Source organism: Aaosphaeria arxii (genome assembly GCF_010015735.1).
Source record: "Aaosphaeria arxii CBS 175.79 unplaced genomic scaffold BU24scaffold_2, whole genome shotgun sequence".
In the NCBI taxonomy this organism is placed as follows: domain Eukaryota; kingdom Fungi; phylum Ascomycota; class Dothideomycetes; order Pleosporales; genus Aaosphaeria; species Aaosphaeria arxii.
Window position 1 is genome coordinate 1,395,560 of NW_022983475.1, and position 23,997 is coordinate 1,419,556.

Sequence of the window (23,997 nt, forward strand, 5' to 3'; positions counted from 1 at the left end):
TCTTCAAGATCTTCATTTCGTTATCATTCATCTCGTACCCCTTCCCAACACACCTCTGGCTCATGACTGACAAACCAGGCTGCTGCAGCCATCACCACCCATCCTTACTCCCCACAGCCTTCTCCGCAACAAACTCCAAATCCGCCTCTGTGCTCTGAGCCACCCACCCCGTCGCCGTCACACTGACACTCGTACTCACGCCAGCCGTGATGGCAACAGGAATAGGCTCAATGCTCCCCCAAGCAGTGCAGAACTCGATCTCCTTATTCAGCCTCGTGAATTCCTCCGGAATCGCGACCATGGGCACGTACGCTTCCCACATCCTCGAGCAGTCGTACGAGCCGCTGTGCTTGCAGTGCGCCGTCCAGTACTTCTGCTGCGGCACGGTGTTCAAGTCCTCGAAGTTGAACGAGTACGACGGCAAAATCGACCCGACAGCGAGTTTGCCCGGCCGGTGGTCGACGGAGGATATCGCAGTCGGGTGCAGCGACAGCGTGTTGGACGTGTAGGTGCCCGTGCGGATCCAGCTCTTCTTCCTGCTCGAGACACGGATCTGGGCGGACGCTGCGTCGATGATGAGGACGGCCGTCGGGGACGTGAGCGTCATGCCGTTGTAGATTGCGGTGTTGGGACTGCCGTCGCTGGCGGTTGGGGAAGCCTTCACGGTCGTCCCGTTCTGCGCGCAGAAGTCGCCAGACACGGTGGTGACGGGCCAGTAGAAGAGGGTGCCTTTGTCGCTGTCGGCTCGGATGATGCAGTTGCCGTCGTTGGGTGCTGTGGGGAAGGGCACTGGTGTTTGTGTCTTGATGGGCGTGGGCGTCCCCTTGGAGCAGTAGATGCGCTGGTCGAATGTCGATGGCGTGCGGGGCTCTGGCTGTTGCGACCAGAGAGACTTGGAATAGGTGACAAACTGGTGGATGGCGTCGCAGCCGGAGCAGTAGTTGCAGATGTTGCAGTCGATGCTGGGGAAGGTCTGCGGCGGTCGATGCCACTCCGTACGGCTGGCGTTGTAGTCTGTCGTCGTGGTCCAGACCAGCTTTGTAGCGACTGGGGGGTTCACTGCGCGTGGGAAGCCGTCGCAAAGTGTCGTGAAAGATGCTGATGTGTCCCAGGAGAGATAGCTTGATACGCTTGTTGTGGATGAAATTATGACTGGAGTGCGGTTTTCGTCTGCCCATATCTCCTCATTCCTTGCTGAGTTCCTGTTATCTATGTCAGTATCCTAACCTCACTGAAGGATCTAATATATCAATGAAGTGTGCCGGCGAAGTTGTGCAACAGCAACCCTTGAGATGGTACTCAGTAGCCTATGCAATCGGCTTCGCTATGCCAGAAAATAGCAGAGTACATACCATGTTGACCAACATTGGAAAACGGAGTTATTTGTCACGGGCGGTGGAAGAAGCGGGCCAGGTGTACTGACAGGAGACAGCGGAGCCTCTGTAGTTATGCTGCCGGGAGGTGTAGTCAAAACAGTTGTGAGGCTCTCTGCAACGACTAGAGACTCAGCATGTATATACAAGAGAACTTAGTAAGGGCACATACGCGCGTGAATTGATACAGAAATTGCGGACAACAGAGCCAGTCGATAGTTTCTGAAAAGCATGATTTTACAAATACTACTACTCATTCATGACTTGATAACCCATGTGTCGAATGTGCTCTCTTATAGCAGTCTTCAGAATCCCATGGTGTAGCCCTACATGAAGAACGTATTGAACCAAACCCAGGGTTATACAGTAGCCTATATTGATGCAGCGGATGGATTTCCGGAAGTGGGAATATCTATCTCAGTGTGTCAGAATTCAATATGGACATCTTTAGTACATACGAGAAGAATGCTCTTATTAGTCACTTAAATTAATAGATAGCCTGATGTGCGTTCTTGGGTGATTCGGGCGCAGATGATTAGCGAACCCTTTTCAAATGACTATGTCTCGTCTTGTCACTCTGGGAATCGGATTCTCGGTGTATGAATCACCATGTTTGGGTTTCTAAAAAGAAAGCTCTGGGCAAACTGAGATCACAGTGCATTTGTGTCGTAGAATATCCCAATTTCTCAGCATGAAATCAGACAAGTCCTCTAGGATGAAGCGACTTCGCTATATCATTCCAGTTACTGGCTAGGGATTCATTTTATGCTGCTCGTGATAATTTTATATTATTACTCCCCCATCGGGCGTAACCAAGTCCAGGCATTTTCTTTTTCATATAGTCCATGCTTTGGTGTTTAACAGGTATGGTCTCCCCATAGCCATCTGTATTCGATTACTATTTGTATCTACTTTGACTTGCAACGGACATTATTTGGAAAATTATAGATATATATCCTTGCAATTCGTAGTAGCCAACATGCCTTAGCCATCCTCCCAAGGGTTCGAATGTTCGAATCAAACAACATTTACTGTCCCTTCTTGACCTGCGTCGCTGATTGCTTTCCTTCTTCTGCAGGAAACCTCTTCTTCACTGCCTTGACCATTTGAGAGAACCAGTAAAAGTTCAACAGCGTCAAAGCAGTGTTTCCTATGAGATAAACATAGACGAGCCAAGTGGGAAGCTCTCCCAATTCGCAGCTTGCGATCCCTCCTGCGCCGACGCCACTCGCGTTGGCGATGCATGTTGGTTCTTCCACAATTGCGCCTAGCATGTCAAGCTGTGGAGAATAAGTCAACGCTTTGTAGATGTCCGAGTAGATCAGGATGGATTGATAGGTTCCCCAAACGATCCGGCAACCGAAGAATGTGGCAATGAGGGCGATGCCGTTGTATAATTGAATCTTGGAGCCCGTCATATTCAACTTGTCGCAAAACCAGTGGATGTTCAAGAATGGAGTCGACAACTCATAGAGTACGAAAGACAGCCCGTAGTAGTTCCCGAATGGTCTCTGCTCATGGGATAAGCTAATATCCAGTATATCTTTCCTTTCAGCAACTTACGAATCCTATACATGTCACTGCTAAGGCACCGATTGCATGGATCAATGCGCTTGGTCCAGAGATGGCTATGTACTGCGCCGAGATCTGCAAATCCCACACGAAATAGCCAGCAGCGAAACCCTGGACCATGCCCATGGCAGGCGTGTATCCCCAGAGTCTGCCCTTCCAGTCCATCTCTTTTCTTTGAGGGTCGGCAAAGATCACATAGAGGGCGGCGGAGTTTATGAAGAGTGCTTGGACCATGGAAACCCAATGAATGTCCCAGTTGATTTGGGTGCGCCTGTTGAAGCCGCGGTAGACATTGGGACATATCAGTTTAGACAGAGTAGGTGATAAAATGTAGAGGACCAGGTGGTAACCGAAGAAACCGAGGAGTACTTCGTGGAAATGCCATGGTAAGGTTTGTAGGGTCAGCTTTTCGGCGAAGGGTTTGGTTAATTGCACGAGATATGATGGAGGGGGTATGGGATCGCGCATGGTGAGCTACGAATTTCGGGGAGAAGTCACAAAGAAAATAGGAGAGAACGCCGTGCGCCGAGATTCAGACGAAAAATGGTAGACTTGAGAAGTGGGAAGAAGACAAGGAAAGGAAAGGAAAGGAAAGGAAGATTGATATGTTGGGGTTAAGTCATTAACTAGTGAGAAGTCGATGGAAGAGGGCGCATGACAATCGTGGGGCACATGTTGTAAGAGAATAGGCATCAGACACGACATGGTTGTGTCCCATGTGGTGGCAGAGCAAGGCAGAGACCAAGGGGTCAGTCAAAATAGGGCAGTGTTCTCAACTAACTGATCACATCTCGTGTATACTTGTGGGTTTACTATTTCACTATCATGTGTATTACCTATGTTATTGTGTTTTGAGATGGTCAGAGCAAATGTAAAAGATGCCGTCATCGAATTCTTTGGCCCGCATCGACCTAACGTTGATACTGAATCGGTCTAAACAGTAATAATTAGCAGCACTTCCAAACTAATTAAATTATCCTACGCGATTATTCATTATTGAAGCTTCCTCGTATCAATGCATTTTTATTCTACTTGTATTGTTGCAACCCCGAAGTGCCCCCAGAACAGTGAAGGTCAAGGGAGACTCGTGTTTACTCTCGGGGCGCGGAGCACGGAGCGCGGAGCCACTTTCTCCCGCTCCCCTCCCGCGCGGCCGCGCCCAAGCTACCTATAGCTTCGCCGTCCACCTTCACTTTTTTACTTACCAACATCTCCCAATCGCCCCGTTTTACCGGCCAGTTTGGCCGTAAAACTGAACAAAGCTAACGGAGAGCAGTTCACAGACCTTCAAAGCCTCACAGCAAGCATATTCGAGTCAAGCTACCGCTAGCAACCGCTAAAGAAGGCAATCGCCGTCTTTGCCCTACCTTCGAAGCTGCCCTCAATCGCCCAACATGGCCCGCGGCGATCCCTTCCCCAAGGACCCTGCCCTGTTCCATTCGGACGGCCGGTGCACTTATACGCCCAGTCAAGACAAATGGGTCCTCTTGGATGGCAATGGCGAGGAATGGGAGTGGAATAGGCCGTCTGGAAAGTGGTTCCAACCCGTAAGTTCCTTCGACCTGCGATGCGCCGCCGCTTTGGCCCTTCCTTCTTTTAACATTTCCTTAGGCCACTGAAGAACAAATTGCTGCCTATCAGCAAGCATATGGCGGTCCGGTCAACGACGAGGACCAAGACGCCCCGCAGCAGCCCAAGAACAAGCGCAAGCAGGAACCTGCTGCTCCTGAGGTCAGTGAACAAAGTCCAAGAGTCCCCAGTGATCAGGGTGAAGGCTGGATTGCGTTTGGTCATTTCACTGACTAAACCATCCATCGCCCGAGCCCTGCGTACAGAACGCTCGCTAACGTTGAACATAGGCTTCCAGCAAGAAGGCCAAAGCAGTCAAGGAGAACCGTGCCATTTACATTTCCAACCTCCCTCTCGACACTACCTACGAAGAAATCGAGGTCGCCTTCGGCAGGTTCGGAATTATTGATCAAGGAGCTGACGGTACGAAGCGAGTTAAGCTGTATACAGATGATGCGGGAAACTTCAAGGGCGAGGCCCTGGTCGTGTACTTCAGGAAAGAGGCCGTCAACCAGGCCGTCAACATGGCCGACGACTACTGGTTCCGATCCACAGATACGAGCCACTTGATCTATGTCAAGCCAGCAGAACTGTCCTACAAGCGCCACAAAGGTGGAGAAGACGCCAACTTCGTGCGCAGAGACAAAAAGGCAAATGAGCGCAACCAAGCCGAGTTGAACCGGTAGGTGATATTCCTGCGGCCGGAACTAGGCCACTGAGGAGGCAACGCTGCTTCATCCAGCTTTCATGTTCTCGAGGTTTGCTAACTTTTACACCAGTAAACTGGCCGAGTGGTCCGATGATGATGAAGAAGCCTTGAAGGAAACATACGCCCCACGAAGCAACAAATGGGCCAATTGCGTCATCTTGAACCATATGTTCACCTTGGCGGAGCTCGAAGAGGACGAAGATGCCATCACAGAGATCAGAGACGAAGTTCGTGAAGAGGCCGAGGACTACGGCGTCGTCACCAAAGTTGTGCTCTACGACAAGGAGCATGAAGGCATCATGTGCGTCCGCTTCAAGGAACGCAAGGATGCTGAGACCTACGCAAAGATTTGCAACGGCCGCGAATTCAACAACCGCAGAGTCTCAGCTTGGCAGGCCGAGGACAGACCTAGGTTCAAGAAGAGCAAAGCCACAGAAGTCTACAGCGACGAGAGCGATTAGTCGTCGGATTATCTGCCGCCAAGTAGACATAGACGTGAGAACTGACTGTTATAGTCGGCGAAAACGTCCAAGTTCTTGTGGTTTTGCTCGGCCAGGACTTATGATCCCTTTCGAGAGGTTTTGATGCAGAAATAATGCATGGCCTCCAACCTTTGATACCCCCTTTGTACTTTATACTATTGGAAAACGGAGATATGACTCAACCATTAAATGGAATGGTAGCAGGAAGGCTTTCAGCCCTTTTTCATATAGCCTGCCATTGCAATTCTATTGGTGTCTCATCTTAGTGATGCGATGCATACATAGTTTGCAAATGAAGAAAATTCAATCAAAATGCTGCAAGTAAGCGTACTTTGGGTTCGTTCGCGTTGGAAGGATGTGTACTCCGTATTGTGTCAATAACTACCAACCTTAGAGACAAGCTACCTAGACTCGTAACTCTTTCAACACTGGCCAAGGGCGGCGGCGAGATGTTACTAGTTGAGAAGCTAATCAGTCAGCTCGGGGGTGGTTCAAGTGGGTGGCAACGCGCGGACTCGAACATGACAATGCACTTTCCCAGAGGCCTGTAGGCATCCTCATTTCAATGTTTGAATAGTGAATGGTACCTAGGATGTGGGCTTGCAACAGAACGACTACCTTATGCCAACTGTACAAAGGTCATTTGATTGTTACGTGGTGATCGTAAGAAGGCGAAAACATATGTTTTGTTTACTACAGACTTGTTGGGCGAGCATGGGAGAAACAAAACCGCATCAAGCCACACAGTACGAGGCATGATGGATTGTGATACAGCGCATGGCAACGGTACTACGTAGGAAACTTTTGGTCGAGGCCTTTCGCGGTATCCTGAGGTTGCTACACGCATAGTACAAAGTCGATGGCTTTATTGTCAAAATGCCAGATGTCCTGTTTTGGCCTCCGTTGTTTTGGCGTAGGGAGATGCGATCATGGCTGCCTAGGTACTTGCTTGCTTGCTTGCTCGAATCCCGAGCTGCTTTAAGAGGCAACAAAACGTGTCTTGATCGATCCCAATTCATAAAGGATTGGCATAGGAATGGTGTAGCAACTACATCTGCAATCCTACACTTTATTTTCTATCCCAACCATATCTACTCCGTATCTCGTACCGTAATCTCACCGTGAAGTGCAGTCACGTGCGTGCAACACGCCTGCCAGGATCAGCGCCGAGACTTTCGCCGCCGCCGAAATCCACAACGTCTCTTCAACCCAGCCCTTCCTGTACATCAATTAGATTGCATCCACAACACCATCCCCATAACCATCAACACCCCTCGCTCTTGGACTTTGTTCGTAAGTACATCCGCCATTCCAGCCTTGATCGAATATGCTTTGCCCTCCAAGATCGCTCAACGCGCCTCCTGTTGCTATCTCAGGTGCCATCAGCCCCCGGATCTTGCAACAGGTACTCACTATCGCGAGCGAGCGCCAACATGGAAAAACTCCGCCGTCTATCTCACAGGATCCATCTCCTTCATGCGAATCGCACTTTCTAACTTTACTGGGTCTCTAGGTTCGAGAGTCTCTCCACACCGCCTCCTCCCCTTTCCGGTCTCCGCATCTCCTTAAACCAAAACACAACCCACCGCAATCATGGGTCTCACATTCTCGAAGCTCTTCGATAAGCTCTGGGGAAAGAAGGAGATGCGCATTTTGATGGTTGGTCTTGACGCAGCTGGAAAGACCACCATTCTGTATAAGCTCAAGCTCGGTGAAATCGTCACCACCATCCCTACCATTGGTGCGTTGTCCCAAACCCGGCGATCACAAATCTGCAACAAGTACTGATCTTTGGATGCTCAGGTTTCAACGTCGAGACTGTCGAGTACAAGAACATCCAGTTCACCGTGTGGGATGTCGGAGGTCAAGACAAGATCCGACCTCTCTGGAGACATTACTTCCAGAACACCCAGGGTATCATCTTCGTCGTTGACAGCAACGATCGTGATCGTGTGGTCGAGGCTCGCGAGGAGCTCCAGCGCATGTTGAACGAGGACGAGTTGAGGGACGCTCTTCTCTTGGTCTTCGCCAACAAGCAGGATTTGCCCGTAAGCACGCCATTGGACGCATTTCGAGTGCAAGAGCCAGACTGACATGATTGCCATAGAACGCCATGAACGCTGCTGAGATCACCGACAAGCTTGGTCTTCACAGCCTCCGACAACGTGCTTGGGTATGCAACGCTCCTACACACCGCTTTTTCGGGCTTTCGCTGACAGCAGGAACAGTACATCCAGTCGACTTGCGCCACATCCGGAGACGGTCTCTACGAGGGTCTCGAATGGTTGAGCAACTCGCTCCGCAAGGCTGGCCACAACTAAAGTGCACGAACGAGCGAAACGGCGTTCCACGACGACGTCTGCCGCGTGCGCGCCCAGACACGCTACCAACGACCACTTGTCCCAAATTTATCCCCCAAGCCCCCTTTAACTTCGACAAATACGAACTCTCTTCACCCTCAAACAGTCAAATCTGCCTGTCTCTGTGTGTGTGTGCGTGTGCGTGTGTGCTTTTGTGCGTGCAGTGTGTTTACAAATCGGATGGAAATCTCTTTTTTTTTGATTGTGGAACAGGAGGGAAGAAGGAGAAGGAGAAGGAAGGAGGGTGCTGGTGCTGGGACACAGATTCTTTCCTTTTAAATTTCAATCACCGAAACAATTGGAGTCATTTGTGTGCCTTTATAAAGCTTCTTTCCATGGTCATCATCATTGTCACTCATCTTCGTCTTGTTCACCGCCGCCATCTTGATCGTACAGTACAGTCTGGCCTTTTGATCGTATTCTGGTTCTAAGATGAACCGACCTGACGTCACCCACTCACTGTTTGAAACCCGAAAGCGACAAAATGGCCTTGCAATTCGACGTCTTCCTCGGGCACACACCCACGTCTTGGGATCTATCATTAAGGTATAAATTAGGAGTTGCATTGTTATACTCAAAAACATTTTGATGGCCGGGGTGCTGTTCTTCAGGTACTACTAAAATAATTATATAGGATGGCATTACTGCATCTATACTCCCACTAGTTATAGGCTTACGGTAGTACAATGGCCAGGTACCTATACAGCCTTTCTAGTATAGTTGAAAGGTATTAATTACGTCGTAGTGAGTTCCAGACAAAATGCTTTCAATGTGAGCGGGACTGTTTGATTGTAAAGGAAGACTTTCGTTTGTCTTCAACGCGAGTCAAATTCTGGGCTAGATATGCATTTGTTGTATTTACTTTCGATGTCAACAATCCGTGACGCCGTCATCGAGACCCTTTCCCCCACCACCGATATGCAAGTGAGTGTGTCGGGCATTGATACTGCCACGCCACACTGTTCTCTCCCCCTCTATTCCACCATGTCGTTCAATACGCATGAACCCTGAGATCCGGTACAACCCTTTACTTCCAGTGCAAGTTCAGGAACACATCAATCATATACATGTGCTACCCTCAGGAAGCATGGACAGCCTGCTGTGCGCTTCCAGTAGGAACGTTCTCTTTCTGTTGTTGCTGAGCGGGTGGCGGGAGCAGACCCTTTGCCAGCCAGATGTCAACGAGTGGCTGCATGGGTTCGATCTCCTTGTCGCCCAAGAGCCCGAACAGCTTGCCGACGTTGATGAAATGCACGAAACAAGTGTTGAGCTCCTTGTAGGCTCCCACGTTCCAGAAGAGATCGAGCCAGTGGCCGTGGTAGAGATGAGCATAGCACCGCATCATTTGGCGGTAGATGCTCTTGATATCTGACTCAAAGGTCTCTGGGAATCCAGAACTCTTACCCAGCCACTCGCGACCAGAGAGTTGGTTAAGAGGTGCATTGAGGTTGGTGGGTCCGAGAGGTTGGGGTGTGCCCGCAGGAGTCAAGGAACCTGAAGGGTACGCTGCAGCTGAAGATGTGTCTGTTGGGAAAATGGAGGGGTCGTTGATCTTGCCCACGATCCACTTCTGCACCAGGTTGACGTACTGGATGGCTGGAATCTTGATAGGCTTCTTGTTGTTGTCCAACCAGGTATAGGTGTGACTGCGGAATGGTGAGTTCTCATGTTATGCAGGATGTCGCGTTGCTGCTGGGCGGTGAGAGACTTACCCACTGGCCGACATGGTCGGACAGACTTCAGGGTTGCAGATTGGCCTGCCGGTTTTATCGTCGATGACTTTGACGATGTCGATCATTTGCTCCAGCAATCGGTACTGTTCGACGACTGGTCACATATCTCAGTAATTGGTTCACCCGTGGTTGATTTCCCTTTCCACACACGGTGGACAAGACAACGTACCTTGATGTGCGAGCCATTCGCCTTCCTCGACAAGCTTAGGCTTCGCAGCAAGAGTCATGAAATTACCCTTAACGATCAAGTTGGAGTATTCTTCACGGAAGAAGAAAGGCGGCCTGCGCGAGGAAGAAGAGGAAGTGGGTGGTTCTTGTGCAGCCTGGCCTTCGAACGACATGTTGGAGGACAAAGCAGGAGAATGTGGCATAGGAGGAACAGCTGGAATCTGCCCACCAGATGGAGAATAAGAAGGCGTGGTGGGAGAAGGAGTTCCTTGACCGTTGCCTTTGCCTGGTTGCGTGCCTTTATTCTTACCGCCAAATCCTTGGCGACTGATATGGAAGAATGATTAGTACGAAAGGGACGAGGACAGGGATCTGCATGAAGGTGGGAGAGGATAGACGAGATTCAGGAATTGGAATGGAAGGAGAACAGAAGCAGGTGGAGAGAGAGTGGGCAAAGGTGAGACAGATGCAACAAAGCTTAGCCCTTGAAACGAGAGGGGGCGTGGAGAGGTGACATGGCCCTATAGAAGCTTTGATGGAGAGAGCAACTCAGGTATGGGTATGGGTATGGGGATGGGGATGGGATGGGAATGGGAATTGGGGGCATGGGGGTGGTTAAACCCGCCAAGCAAGGTGGTACTTACACACTGGAGAAGAAGGACGCCATGGTGGTGGGTGTTGTGACTGTGGTGGTTGTGGATGGATGTGGAGGATGATGTGGTTGATGTGGTGGAGGTGGTGGTGACCTGCAGTGCGGCAGTTATGCAGGTATGCTATGCTGTACCCGGCCAGACCAGATCGGAGAGTTGCACGGAGTCGAAGAGGACGGTGGGAAATTGTTGATGTTGATGGTGATGGGTTGGAGGGGGGGTAAGGTAGGGGGGAAAGAAGAGGCGTGTGTTCGGATGGAGGGAGGTTGAGAGGGTGAGAAAGTAGAGAGAATAGACCACCACCGGACTAGTTAATAGTTAACAGGCAGACAGTATCTGATAACTTTAACGACCAGTTTATTGTAGTAAAAGGGAAAGGAAGAGAAGAAGAAATCGACAATTGAACAACTAATGGATGGATGGAATAATCGACGACGAGAGACCCGACAAGACCAGGAAAAGGGAAGGTCCGCTGCCGTCGTCTCGTTCTGGGGCTCGAGTCAGTCTAGTCCTATCCGGGAACACTAGCGCGTCTGGCGCGACTTCCTCCATTATTCCATTCTAGCTCTCAACTGCTCTGCTCTTACAATACTAATACTATTAACTTCGCATTGTTAATACTTCTATTCACTCTTCTTCATCGTCCTCCCCAATCTCATCCTTCACCACTTCCAATTCCGTAAGAGACACAAGCGCGTAGTCTCTCCACATCGCCCACATCGCCACTCCATCCCAAATTCAATCCCCAATTGCTCCTCCCGAAACCCGCGCGCAAATTCACTCACAGCCGCAATGGCTTCCGCAGTAGCTGTCGACGCTTCTGCTTCTGCGCCCAGTCTCCCAGACAATCTCTCCGACGATGAGCCCATCACAGGCAAGGTCGGACCTGTCGACAGCGATGACGATGGAGAGCCGCGCGACACGGTAGAAGAAAATGGTCTTGACGACGATGAAGACGACGACGACCTCTTCGGTGATGGAGGTGACGACGAGGAGGATCAGCCAGCGTAAGTGTCCATTTGGATCGGTGGTATCATGCGACGCGCACTAATCTCACCCATCGCATGCAGACTTCGCACACTCGACGATGAAGACCTGGACTCGGGCGACGACGAGGGCCGGACAGACCGTGCACCTGAAGTACAAGAAGTTGTAGAGGAGGAGGAACAGCAGACCCTCAGTTTCATGGATGCAGACATCGCCAGGCATGCTGTACCAGAGCCCAGTGATGGCGAGCTTTACCTCCTCAAAGTGCCACGCTTCCTATCCATTGAGCCAACCGCCTTCAACCACAAGACCTTCCGCGCCCCAACGACAGATCACCACTCGAAGGGCGCCCCCTCCGAGCATTTCTCCCCGTACGACACAGCTCTCTCTACCATCCGTTGGCGCCGCTCGCCATCCAATCCCGGCCAACTCCAATCCAACGCCCGCGTACTGCGCTGGTCCGATGGCTCTCTCACCCTGCAATTTGCCTCGAAGCCACTCGATCAATACGAAATCAACGCCAACCCCCTCGCTCCTCCACAGATCAAGCCAAAGAAGCCCACGCCTACATCATTGACTGCATCCACCGGCGCTCAATATAAGGAAGGATATACATATCTCGCTGCTCCGTACGAAGAGGCGCAGGTGATGCGCATCACGAACAAGCTGACAACCGGCCTTTCCGTGGTGCCAACCAACACATCGAAGGACGACGCCATCGAGAGATTACAGAGCGCCCTCGCCATGGCTGCAAACCGTGGAAAGGACGATCGCGACCAGGCCATCTCCTTCATCGACGTGAACGAAGATCCGGAGTTGAAGCGTGCTCGAGAGGAGGCCTCAGTCAAGGAGAAGTTGCGCCAACAGCGAGCGAGAGAAAAGACTGAATTGCGCGAGCGGGAGAGAGCCTCAAGGCGAACAGGCGGCGGAGCTTCTCGTTCGGCCGGTTACGGTATCAGCTCCAATTTCCTGGAAGACGAGGATGGTGGTAGGAGAGGCGGTGCAAGGAAGCCTAGGCAGAGGAACTTCGGCCGCGACATGAGCGACGACGAAGACTATGGCCGTGGCAGGAACAGGGAGGACGAGTACGACGAGGACGACGGTTTCATCGCCGCCAGCGACGAGGAGCCCGAAATCATGGAGGACGACGACGATCTCGACGAGGACATCCTCGAGTCGCCGCCACGCCGTGCCCGCGAGACCCAGAGTCCGAAACGGAACCGGGATAGGGATGATGACGAGGAGGATGACGATCAAGAAGTGGTGGTCAGTAGGACGAAGAGGAGGCGAGTCATCGACGACGACGATGAAGACGAGTGAAGAAGGGATGGTTCAATCGTCATTTCTCTCGAGCAGCAGTAGTTGCCTTCGCCTCAAGTATGTGTTTACATACTCGCGTAGGTGGTGCAATTGACCGCGGGCGTCAAAACTTCTCCCTCTTCTTCCGCCCACCAGGGTAGCAGCGGCGCATGGGGCGTCAAGATTGGATTAATGCAAGGCGGACGGATTTGAGCATGTAGTCTTTTTGGGGCTTTTACAACACATTTTCAACCAAGTTAGATTCATCCCGTTCTTCTTTCCCTTTTACTCGAAAGGAGTTCAACTATGCATGTACCAGGCAAGCATTCTTCCACCTCCAATCTTCCATACGGGGTGGAAACGGAAAGCAGGTCAGATAAAGAAAAAGAATGAGCAAGAATACCCAAATTCCACGTCCTCTACCCGTTAAAGTGCTCGTGTTGGTACGTTTGATTTGATATCTACCTACCAACCTACCTACCTAGCCTAACCTACATCAGTAATCCGTGCCTTCCTCCTATCAAACCTCACTCCACAACCCAATCGCACCCAATTCCACCTCTACTGTTCCTAACGACCTCTCAACCTCCCCTCCCTCCCCCGCAGCAGTTAAAACAATGTCATTTCAAACCCGTTTTGTCAGACATGAGGCGTCCGTAGGAATAGCAAATGCGAAGGAAAACAGAAGCTACCTAATCAATAGTTAAGGCGCGTGTGTATAGTCATTTATCTGCGACCACCCTTGACACCCACGATGAGTATGTATGATACGTTTGTATGGTTATATTTTTTATATGTTTATGCAAGTATATACGGAAACGAAAACCTTATGAATATCCCTCCCATTTCCCCCCAATCACATTCACACATTAACGTTTATATTTACATTTACATCAGATCCTTAGTCCTCTCCTCGCTCTCCCGGATCCACTTCTCCAGCTTCGCGCGGTCCCTCGGCTTGAACCCAACCTTGAAGTACTTTGGCTCCATGGTCAGACTCGTGGGGATGGAGTTCGCCTCGAGGCAGTCGAGGACCGGCTCGTCGCGCGGGTCCTTGGGAGGGGTGAACTCGAAGGCGGAGATGAGGCGCACGAACGCGGTGAAGAGCTCCCGGTTGGCGAGGTGGCTGCCGACGCACATGCGGCTGCCCGCGCCGTAGCCGTAGTGCGGCGTCCCCGCGCCGTCGGGCACGTTGAGGTAGCGCTCCGGGTCGAAGGTGTGGGGGTTGGCGAAGTGGTCGGGGTCGTAGTCGGCGGCGTAGGCGTTCATGTAGAAGGTGGTGCCGGCAGGGATGATGGCGCCTTGCCATTCGATGTCCTTGATGGAGACGCGGGGCAGGCAGATGGGGATCACGGTGAAGAAGCGGAGGATCTCTTTGTAGAGGGCCGTAATGTAGGGGATCTTTTCTTCCGAGAGGCACCGCGTCCAGGCGTCGCCGTCGGGGTATACTTTCATGATCTCGGCGTAGGCGCGCTGTTGGATCTTTTGGCCGGCGGGGGAGGAGAGGTATGCGATGCCCATGATGAGGTTGCCTGGGACGGTGTCGAGGCCTGCGGAGACCATGGTGAGGCAGATGGATTTGATTTCGGCTTCGTTGAGCTTGGCTTCTGGGTCCTTGAGGATGTTGCCTGTGATGCAGGGCTTGTCGGTGCCATTGGCGATTTTCTCTTTCAGGATGCCGAGGAGGCGGTTCATGTAGACATCGCGGCGGGAGCGGAACTTGATGGCTTCGGAGGATTGCTTGGGGAAGAGGCGGAGGAGGGGAATGTAGTCCTGCCAGTTGTTGCTCGTGCTGCGGAAGTTGGAGACTCCGCGCTCGACGTCGGTGATTTCCTTGAGGAGGGCGTCGTCCTTGTCGCCGTCGATGCGGTAACCGTAGTTTAGGGTCAGCGAGGTATTGAGCGCGTAGCGTTGCCAATATGCTCTGGGGTCGAGGTCGATCTCTCCTCCTTTGCTATCTGAGAGCAGCTCCTTGATGCTGACGTTGGATTCCAGGTCGATGAGGGGCATGTAGGACTGTACGGCTGGGCGGTTGAGTGCTGTCGCTGCTGCTTTGCGGCGCTGCTTGCACGACTCGTCCCATGGCGATGTGCCAATTGTGAAACCCTGCGAGGAGGAGACGACGGTGTGGAAGGTGTGAAGGGTTGGGCGCGAGATCATGGCAGATTGATTGGTGATCCATAGATGACGGACCGAATCGAAGGAGTTGGCAAACACAATTCGCTATGAAAGGTCAGTATTGGAACTATTCCGGAGCAATACGTAAACGTTGAACAGGGAAGTAGGTGGATATAGCTGTAATCACACATACCCTATTGCCCATGCGGACCTGGAATACAGGGCCATACTTCTTCGCCCATTTCTGTGCTACGAGAGCATGATTCTCTCCAAGCTCGAGTAAGGAACCGAACAATGGCAAGCCGGGAATTTCGGGGAGTCCCTTGATCTTCGGTGTGTCGGTGCCGTAGAGGAATTTGTAGGCGAAGAAGGTTATTATGACGGCGCCGGCGAGAATGATTGGGAGCGTCATTGTGAAAGGAGAAAAATATATCACCAGCGACGAATGCTAAAGAATAAGGGAACACAAGTCACCAGGACAGAGATACAATAGTCTTATGTGTTGGGAGCACAGCTCTTATATCTTTGACCCTGGAATAGTAGTGGGGAAAAAGAGTTGTGAGGAAGCAAACTATACAAGGATGGAAGGTCAATGGACGAGTGAACAACCCAGTAGTGGTAGTATGCAGTTCACTTTACGAGAAGCATCATTCGCTACCTAGGTTACAGTGCTGAATCCCTCGTCGACGTAGCCCGCGTAACCCGTTATTGGATAGTTGGTACAAGCAGCCGAGAGTTGGCCGACTGATGGTGCTGAATGAACCATTGGCGTGCGGGGAGGGGGTGTTGCAACGGCCAGCTTCCGTCATACTCGCAGTTGGGTGGTGTATTCTTGGAATAGTACGAGTTACGTTGATGGGGGACAATTGATAGGAGGTAACGAAAGAGGCAGAGAGGAGAGAGGGACGGGGCGGTGCTAATTCCGTTCCGAGCATATTGAACGTGGGGTTTGGGAAGGAATGCGGAGGACTACATGGGACCCCCGAAGCTTAAAGGTCCACTCACAAGTATCGTATTTACGTGTAGTCTCCATCCGATGCAATGAGGTCATCTCGTTGGTCCCTTTTCCTTTGCGCTTGTCCATCTATGGGTTTCTGACACGCTTCAAACAACTTTCCGATAGTCTATAGACGTTTGAACACTTCAATATCTCTCTTACCCCGAACGATATCCGAGTCCCTGACTCCTGAGGCTCAATTGCAGATGCACAAAATGCAGCTAAAGTGGGCGCTATCGCAATCTCTTCATGCGATTCTATGTTAACTAGATAATTCCGCTGTGGATCACGACGATTATATCCGGGTGTCATTGTTCAGTTGCGGTACGAAGTTCCTGACTCGGGATCCAGGAACATCAATTATTCTATCTTATGACATTCATTGCGTAATGATGCTGGTGTACACTCCATCCAAAACATTGACCAATGTCAAGTCTTATCTCATTTCGAGTAAAGGAGCTTATTTTGAAATGTAATCGTTGAATTGCTGCTCTACAATGCAAATGCGAACTTCAGTGCTGGCTCAATCCTGCCCACACATTGTCCAAAGCCAACCAAAGCGTCCTCGTCACTTCCACAAACACCGGTGATGGTCACTTCGTCGCCGTCTTCAAGGAACCTCCTTTCCTCGCCTCCAGCAATCGTTATGGAGGATTTCCCGTTCTGTGTCTGTTCCAAAAGGCTACCATATTCCGCAGACGTTGGTCCGCTAATTGTTCCCGATCCTATCAAGTCTCCCACCTGCAACGGGCAGCCCGTGATCGTGTGGTGTGCCATCATTTGGGGGAACGACCAAAGTAGATGCCGACCGCTTGTCTGGGTGATTGTCGATGCGTTTCCTGATATTGCTGTAGGAGGGTCAGTCAACATGAAATTCACAAGCATAGCCAATGATAATAACTCACACTTCAAGTCGACCTTGAGTTGGATGTCGTAAACATTCTTCTCGTCCTTCTGCTGGAGATAAGGTAGAATCTCGGTGTCGTTCTCCAGACCCTTGACCTTGAACGGCGCAAGAGCATCTGCTAGGACAACCCAAGGACTAATGGTAGTGCCAAAGTTCTTTGCGTTGAACGGCCCCAATGGCACATACTCCCAAGCCTGAATGTCTCGTGCCGACCAGTCGTTCATGAGCACCACACCAAACAAGCTGTCCTCGGCCTCGCCGATTGGCAATGGCTCGCCCTGTTTGTTTGATTTACACACAAACGCGCCCAACTCCAACTCGATGTCTAGCTTCTTGCACGATGAGTAGATGGGCACTTTCGTCTCTGCCTTTGGGTCTAGCAAGATCTGTCCGTTGGGACGGCGGATTGGTGTTCCTGAGACCACCACTGAGGAAGCGCGACCATGATAGCCCACGGGGAGATGTTTGTAGTTTGGCTGGAGCGCATTCTTGGGATCGCGGAAGAGACAGCCAGCGTTGAAGGCATGCGTCATTCCGGCGAAGAAGTCGGTATAGTCGCCTATCCTCATGGGGAGGTGTGTCTTCACGTCCTTGAGTGGCAACAACACATCCTTCTGGAGCGCACTGTTATTCTTGAGAACATCCGGGTACGGTGTGTCTTCTGCGAAGACGCTCTGGATGTATTTTCGTACGACTGCGTGGAGAGGTCGTCCAAGAGCAGCGAAAGCGTTCAAGGTGGGTTCGGAGAATACGGATTGGTGGGGTTGGATCGTGGACAGGGCATTGAAGCCGTTGTTCGCCGCGAAAGCTTCAAGATCTAGGGCATGGTCTCCAATTGCAACGGCGACGCGGGGGGTCTCTGATTTGGCAGTGGATATGATGCCGAAGGGGATATTCGCGAGAGAGAAATGCGAGCCTCGAGGTATGGCGAACCAGGACCGAAATGTAGACATGATGGAGGGAACGGGTATGTGAAGACGATGGTAGACGTCTGTTCCAATCGCAACGAAATTGAATTGAATAACGAGAAGAGAAAGAAAATAAATGCGTGCAGATATCTAGTAGAAAGACGAATTGTGTATTTTCTATGTCTCGTACTTAGTAGGAGTGATGGTAATTAGAAGAAGAAGTTGTCTAGACACAGAAGACCACAACAATCAATAATCAACGGAAATCTCGTCATCTAAACTGCCCCGCGTTACCTTGAGCTTCCGCTGCTTTAGAACGGACGCGATGCGAGGTAGCTGCGACTAAATCAAAAGCTAGAAGGGATGCGTGTACATTTACCAGGAAGTCCGGCTTAGGATGAACGCGGCATTGTAGGAGGTAGTTGGGAGGGACAGGGTGGATAGTGGATAGAGGATAGAAAGTTGTGAGGGGCAGAGAGAGAATAGAGACGGAAAGGTTCCGCGGTTCTCCAGTGTCGGCCCTTGTGCGGCCTGGGAGATCCTGGTAGAAGCGACTTCCTCCGCTTTCCCTCTCCAGCGTCTCCCTGTCCTCTTTCTTTGTGGGGAAACCCGCTGCTATCCACGGCCCTCCAATCGGAAGAGCTAAACCATTTTAGGCTCGAGGACATAGTTTTTCCCCTTCCCTTTCCTTTCCCTCTCTCTTGTCTCTCTTGCAATCGTCTCAACCAGCCTCATCTTGTGGTCTTCGTCATCGCCTGTCACTCTCTATTCCCCCTTCCCCCTCGTACAACGCCAATATCTGACAACGGAACCAAAAGCCGCTCTCTCTTTCCCGCCCCTTCCCACCATCACTAAACAATATTCCCCCAGTCCACCTATCCTCCCCTAGTCTACTCTACTCCGTCACCTCCGCCTATACCGCACCCCCGTCAACCTCCGCTCTCCCCTACAGATTCCAGCTATGGCCGATGTGCTTCCCTCAGCCTATGATGACCCTCATACCCCACTGCATCCCAAGAAACCCCTTGACTCTCTACTTAAAAAACTCGTAGCCCGCGAGAAGAAATTGCCTAAGAGCTCCATTCCATTGACTCGCCGCAACCTCGAAGAGTTCCACAACCCTGACTACAAGTCCGAACTCTCTGCCACTGAAGCCCGCGATGCCTTCCTCGCAGTTCGCTCAAAAAGAGAAGTACACGTACATGAATGGCTTCAACTCTTACCATGAGTACGTATATCCTCCTTCATCCTTCTTACAGCTTCCCAATCCTATCGTGTCCCGTCTGCTCACATCATCCCAACAGGTCAGAAGCCATTGAAGGTGCCCTACCCATAGGCACAAACTCTCCCCAGAAACCACCATACGGCCTGTACGCCGAAAAGCTCTCAGGGACGGCCTTTACAGCTCCCCGACACGAGAACCAACAGACATGGATGTACCGTATCCTTCCATCATGTGGTCACAGCAACTTCGAGCCTAGGGAATCATCAACGTACAACACCAATCCGGAGAACAAGCCATATGAAAAGATCCATCACATCCCTAATCAGCTCCGATGGGACCCCTTTGACCTCGACGAGACAGTCGACTGGGTGCATTCGCTGCATCTCGTAGCTGGCGCTGGAGACCCAACGATGAAGACGGGATTGGGTATCTTCATCTTCGCAGCAGGCAAGGACATGGCCAAAAACGAGGCATTCTACTCAGCAGACGGTGATTTCCTCATCGTGCTCCAGCACGGCATCCTCGACATCCAAACGGAACTCGGTCGAATCCTGGTACGGCCTAATGAGATTTGCGTGATCCCTCGGGGTATCAAGTACCGCGTCACGCTTCCTGAAGGCCCTGTCCGAGGCTACATCCTCGAACTCTACCAAGGCCACTTCGAACTTCCCGAACTCGGTCCCATTGGATCCAACTGTCTCGCCAACGCGCGCGACTTCCAAGCCCCCGTTGCCGACTTCGACGAAGACACCGACTCGGAATGGCACATCCTCTCCAAATTCGCAGGCCACCTCTTCCAGGCCAAACAGACGCACACCCCCTTCGACGTCGTCGCCTGGCATGGCCTATACTACCCTTACAAGTATGACCTCGGTCGCTTCAATACCATCGGCAGCATATCCTTCGACCACCCAGACCCCTCCATCTTCACCGTCCTCACTGCCCAGTCGGACCACCCAGGAACCGCTGTCGCTGACTTCGTCATATTCCCCCCAAGATGGCTTGTAGCAGAAAACACCTTCCGTCCACCGTGGTACCACAGGAACACCATGTCCGAGTTCATGGGCCTCATCCACGGCCAGTACGACGCGAAGACCGGCGGCGGCTTCCAACCTGCAGGCGCCTCCCTCCACAACGTCATGTCCGGCCACGGCCCTGACGCCGCGACCCACGAGAAGGCCTCCAACGCAGAGCTCAAGCCCGCCAAGGTCGGCGAGGGCAGCATGGCCTTCATGTTCGAGAGCTGCCTCATGGTCGGCGTCACCGAGTGGGGCCTCAACAAGTGCAAGAAGGTCCAAGAGGACTACAACGCAGAGAGCTGGGAGCCTCTCAAGCCGCACTTCAAGCGTCCCGCGCCGAAGAAGGACTGAGAATGCGCGCCCCCCGCGTCAGCTGAAAATGAAATAAACTACTGCTAGATTATTATACCTCTTCTTCTATGAAGGAACTCACACACATATATACCTTGTTGTAGCGTTTTCGACAATGTCATCATGATCACTGTTCTATGGATTGTACTTTTTTGGTGATGTTTATCGTTGCGAGCTGATATTCCATCCCTGCGTCTATTGTATCCCATTCATTTTCCCCGGCTCTCGTATGAGTGAATGTGAATTCGTCCTTCCGATAGTCAACATTAGTCTGAGCTCCAAAACGAGGAAGGGGTATGGCACGCAGCATAATCCATGTGTTTTCTCACGACACGTCCTCACCTCACGCAATACAATGGCTTTCACACCTCACCGGCATAAGCAAATGCCCAAAACGTACGCATGTCAAAGAATAGAGGAGAAGGAAAGAACAAATGTCTGAATTGGTATCACTATCTACACATGAAGGTTTCGTATGGCTGGTTTCCGGCGCTCATTAATTTCCCATATCCCGCCCGCTTTCATTAATCGAAGAGAAGTCAAAACGTCCTTCTCTCACCGTGGTATAACGCCAATATGCTGCATTTTTTGAGAGAGATTTTCGATGGAGCCACACAACTTGTCAATTTTGGTAGACGAGAAGGACACATCCGAAATTGGAAAGGAAGAGGTCGTTTAGAGGACGAAGGCCATGAGGCCGGCGAAGGCGCCCATGCCGGCGATGCCCATCTTCACGGCCGCGTTGGTGCTCTGCTCAGCTGGGGGTCCAGGCTGGGTGGGAGTAGGAGAGTTGACCGACGTAGGGGCGGCGCTGGTCTCGGAGCTGGAGTGACCGGTGCCTGAAGCTGCGTGGGTAGAGTTGCTGGTGGCCCAGGGGAGATGAGCGGGGAAAGATGCAGTGGGGACGAACGCTCCTGGGTTAACGACGGAGAAGTTGGCGCAAGAGATGCGGCTCTTGTTGCTCGTGTGGATGACCACACTCAAGTTTCCGAAGTAGGAGAGGTCCAAGGGATCGGTGGAGATGTACTTGTCGATGTACCTGGGAAAGGGTCAGCTCATCATTCTGATATAAGATGTTCGTGGTGGCATTCTACTCACTCGAAAGAGCTCTTCTCCGTGGTCAAGTTGCCATACTTTCCGGACAAGTCACCAGTCTGGCAAGTCTCCTTCTGCTCAGGGTTGCAGACTGGCACCTCTCCACGCTTGAAGGGATCCAGATGAGCACCAGTTCCGGTACAGTTGCCATCGGCAGGTACAGGCTTCTCGTGGATGTGGTACACTGTTACGAGGTTAGTGGACGTTGTCCGAGAATGATACCAAGGAGAACTCCTTGGAAAGAATGAGACTTACTGAAAGGACCACCCTCAGCCGGAAGGCCTGCAACGGAAATCTCGATCTTGACGCCCTTGCCCTCCTCTACAGTCTTGGCAACAACGGATCCGCGCACATTGTTCTTGGTCTGCTCTGGCAATTCGGCATGGAGTTCGGCCTGGATAGGATTGGTGGTGACCTTTGGAGCAGGAGCGAAAGAAGTAGCAGACTGTGCGCTGACCAAGCTGGCAACAGCAGCGAGAGCGTAGATGGTGTAACGCATTATGATGGTTTGTGAGTGAGGTGATATAGTAAGTACTGGTGAGAGGCAAGTTAGCAATTGATATTGGGGCAATGGGGCGAGGCGAATTGAATATGGAGTTGCAGAGGTGGATGGAGAGGAGTGAGGGATGTGTTGAGTATGTGGAGAGAGAAAGTGAAGGAGAGGAGTGGTTGTAGTAGTAATAGTAATAGTAAGTGAGTGATGGGTGGCGGTGGTGGTGGTTACCTTAAATAGCAGGTGCGTGCAGGCAGTCAACAACAGTAGACGACGATCAGAGAGTGAACCCTTTTTCTTCTTGTATGTTCCTTAATCCTACACAATGTACTGCAAACAGAGCGAGAGTGATTGATCGGTAACGAGAGTATCTCAGATGATGTATTAAGTATAGGCAAGAGGAGAAACACAGGATTGATGACGGTGTTAAATGGTAAAAATGGATGCGGGCGGCAATCTCACTCGTATATGTATGCGAATACAGTACGAGAGCCCTGCCCTACCACTCCTACCACCTACGAGGCTGGGGTCAGGGTCATGGTGGCACAGACAGCACCCGCACTATCCAGGCCACATTCGATCCATCCATTCATCCAATCCGTCCTTCCATCACAATTGTCCATCCATTATTAGTCTATCCTTTACCCTACGGGGATGTCAGGATTGACTAGGTCCACACGGTCCAGTCTGCACTCAATACACTACTGACATCCTGACACACGGGCACACACACGCACTCCCAAGCGCACATCCAAGAATACCAAGCCCCAGCCAGACAGAAGTCATCGTTGCACGCCTCCGGATTTCCATCACTGGCCAGTCGCCGCCCAATATCCCCATCATAAGCCACAAGTGACCGCCTACGGAGTATTGTGATGATTGTATACGCGATACAGCCCCGGGCAAGCAGAGTCGTGGATACATCAATTTCATCGTTCTGCAAATGAAGACACCCAAAGCACAAGGGAGAGGATCGAGCCTCGGATGCTGGTCAGCCGTTAGAGGCATTATTGTTCACTTTCCAGCCCTTGGAATGGGTGACGGTGGTGAACGAGCATCTCTACCACATGGGGCAGAGTCACACAGTCAAGCTTTCAGCACTGGTCCAAAAGTGTTTTGAAACATCAAAAAACACACAGCCGAGCAAAGAAACAATTGTTTCCGTGCCAATCAGCATGAGAACTGGGAGTGCTGGGCTGGAAACACGAAGAGGGGCGCCTTTGACAAGGAGTCAGGCAGGCAGCTGGGCATGACGAGAGGCCTGAGCAGCTCAGCATTTCACAACTCAGCAACTAAAAAGGGTTGCTAAGCGCAGTACGGAGTAACTAGTGGTGGGCGTCAATAGTGTCCTCTGCTGGGTCCTTCTGGGACTTGCTGGCAACCACTGGCAACTACTGGCCTCCACCAAATTCCAATGGTTTCTGCTGTTCCCTTTCAAGCGCTTGCAGACGCCGTCTTCCCGGAGGAACTGCATCACACAATATTCCGGATTGCAGCCTGCACAACGTGTAGTGGCATGCACCGAGTTCGCCAAAACGTAACGCTCTTGAACGCTTTTCGCGCATACACAGCACAGCCTACACTGGGCGACATCTAAAACACATAAAGAACGAAAATTTACTCCGATAATCAAATGCAACGACCTCGCGAGCGCCACTACGCTTAGAGATCGATGTTTGTATACGGTAGGAAGAAGGTCCGTTGCATGGGTACCTGATAGTGTTTGAAGACGTGTACTTTTTGCGACTATCGTAACAGCCTTCTAGGGGACAAGCTTTGGCTAGCGCGCACCAGATGTACTCGTGCCACAGCTGTCCGCCTAGTATCAGCCACTACTTCCACCCGTTCAGGAACAGAACCAACGCAATCCTGATCCGTTGTTCCAAATATCTACCTATTTCGACCTCTCCTCGTTTGCTTTGATGCTTATACACCCGTGCCTCTCCCTGTTTGCGGTGCTGTCTAGCATCAATCGTGCGGCT

General features: G+C 51.5%; 10 protein-coding genes across 10 annotated transcripts; 4 read left to right on the forward strand and 6 right to left on the reverse strand.

Moving 5' to 3' along the window:
- Nucleotides 1-91: 91 nt before the first annotated feature.
- Nucleotides 92-1,606, reverse strand: BU24DRAFT_405728 (uncharacterized protein; the record flags this gene model as incomplete). Its single annotated transcript, XM_033525722.1, has 3 exons — nt 92-1,202; nt 1,353-1,497; nt 1,546-1,606. The coding sequence occupies 3 exons, from the start codon at nt 1,604-1,606 to the stop codon at nt 92-94; spliced, it is 1,317 nt and encodes a 438-aa protein (XP_033387347.1).
- Nucleotides 1,607-2,401: 795 nt separating this feature from the next.
- On the reverse strand, nt 2,402-3,413 carry BU24DRAFT_431015 (DUF887-domain-containing protein; the record flags this gene model as incomplete). Its single annotated transcript, XM_033529845.1, has 2 exons — nt 2,402-2,884; nt 2,937-3,413. 2 exons carry the CDS (start codon nt 3,411-3,413, stop codon nt 2,402-2,404), a joined length of 960 nt encoding a protein of 319 aa, XP_033387348.1.
- Nucleotides 3,414-4,080: 667 nt separating this feature from the next.
- Nucleotides 4,081-6,133, forward strand: BU24DRAFT_110479 (uncharacterized protein). The gene is made up of 4 exons (XM_033520787.1): nt 4,081-4,492; nt 4,557-4,676; nt 4,805-5,196; nt 5,294-6,133. Exons 1-4 carry the CDS (start codon nt 4,340-4,342, stop codon nt 5,682-5,684), a joined length of 1,056 nt encoding a protein of 351 aa, XP_033387349.1. The 5' UTR covers nt 4,081-4,339; the 3' UTR covers nt 5,685-6,133.
- Nucleotides 6,134-6,945: 812 nt separating this feature from the next.
- BU24DRAFT_418598 (ARF/SAR superfamily) lies at nt 6,946-8,265 on the forward strand. Its single transcript, XM_033527018.1, has 5 exons — nt 6,946-6,998; nt 7,219-7,446; nt 7,509-7,753; nt 7,813-7,878; nt 7,934-8,265. Exons 2-5 carry the CDS (start codon nt 7,299-7,301, stop codon nt 8,024-8,026), a joined length of 552 nt encoding a protein of 183 aa, XP_033387350.1. The 5' UTR covers nt 6,946-6,998; nt 7,219-7,298; the 3' UTR covers nt 8,027-8,265.
- Nucleotides 8,266-8,854: 589 nt separating this feature from the next.
- Nucleotides 8,855-10,967, reverse strand: BU24DRAFT_418600 (Mob1/phocein). The gene is made up of 4 exons (XM_033527019.1): nt 10,611-10,967; nt 9,968-10,293; nt 9,778-9,892; nt 8,855-9,711 (listed from the first exon to the last, which is right to left on the reverse strand). The coding sequence occupies exons 1-4, from the start codon at nt 10,631-10,633 to the stop codon at nt 9,144-9,146; spliced, it is 1,032 nt and encodes a 343-aa protein (XP_033387351.1). The 5' UTR covers nt 10,634-10,967; the 3' UTR covers nt 8,855-9,143.
- A 232-nt stretch (nt 10,968-11,199) lies between these two features.
- BU24DRAFT_418601 (uncharacterized protein) lies at nt 11,200-13,316 on the forward strand. The gene is made up of 2 exons (XM_033527020.1): nt 11,200-11,623; nt 11,687-13,316. Exons 1-2 carry the CDS (start codon nt 11,409-11,411, stop codon nt 12,921-12,923), a joined length of 1,452 nt encoding a protein of 483 aa, XP_033387352.1. The 5' UTR covers nt 11,200-11,408; the 3' UTR covers nt 12,924-13,316.
- Nucleotides 13,317-13,710: 394 nt separating this feature from the next.
- BU24DRAFT_489060 (cytochrome P450 phenylacetate hydroxylase-like protein) lies at nt 13,711-15,878 on the reverse strand. The gene is made up of 2 exons (XM_033533597.1): nt 15,214-15,878; nt 13,711-15,125 (listed from the first exon to the last, which is right to left on the reverse strand). Exons 1-2 carry the CDS (start codon nt 15,430-15,432, stop codon nt 13,791-13,793), a joined length of 1,554 nt encoding a protein of 517 aa, XP_033387353.1. The 5' UTR covers nt 15,433-15,878; the 3' UTR covers nt 13,711-13,790.
- Nucleotides 15,879-16,495: 617 nt separating this feature from the next.
- On the reverse strand, nt 16,496-18,307 carry BU24DRAFT_489061 (Fumarylacetoacetase). Its single transcript, XM_033533598.1, has 2 exons — nt 16,923-18,307; nt 16,496-16,865 (listed from the first exon to the last, which is right to left on the reverse strand). The coding sequence occupies exons 1-2, from the start codon at nt 17,875-17,877 to the stop codon at nt 16,510-16,512; spliced, it is 1,311 nt and encodes a 436-aa protein (XP_033387354.1). The 5' UTR covers nt 17,878-18,307; the 3' UTR covers nt 16,496-16,509.
- Nucleotides 18,308-18,551: 244 nt separating this feature from the next.
- BU24DRAFT_364392 (Homogentisate 1,2-dioxygenase) lies at nt 18,552-20,674 on the forward strand. Its single transcript, XM_033524243.1, has 2 exons — nt 18,552-19,060; nt 19,137-20,674. Exons 1-2 carry the CDS (start codon nt 18,993-18,995, stop codon nt 20,425-20,427), a joined length of 1,359 nt encoding a protein of 452 aa, XP_033387355.1. The 5' UTR covers nt 18,552-18,992; the 3' UTR covers nt 20,428-20,674.
- A 285-nt stretch (nt 20,675-20,959) lies between these two features.
- Nucleotides 20,960-22,292, reverse strand: BU24DRAFT_418605 (Cu,Zn superoxide dismutase-like protein). The gene is made up of 3 exons (XM_033527021.1): nt 21,778-22,292; nt 21,526-21,706; nt 20,960-21,466 (listed from the first exon to the last, which is right to left on the reverse strand). The coding sequence occupies exons 1-3, from the start codon at nt 22,019-22,021 to the stop codon at nt 21,103-21,105; spliced, it is 789 nt and encodes a 262-aa protein (XP_033387356.1). The 5' UTR covers nt 22,022-22,292; the 3' UTR covers nt 20,960-21,102.
- Between the last annotated feature and the right edge of the window lie 1,705 nt (nt 22,293-23,997).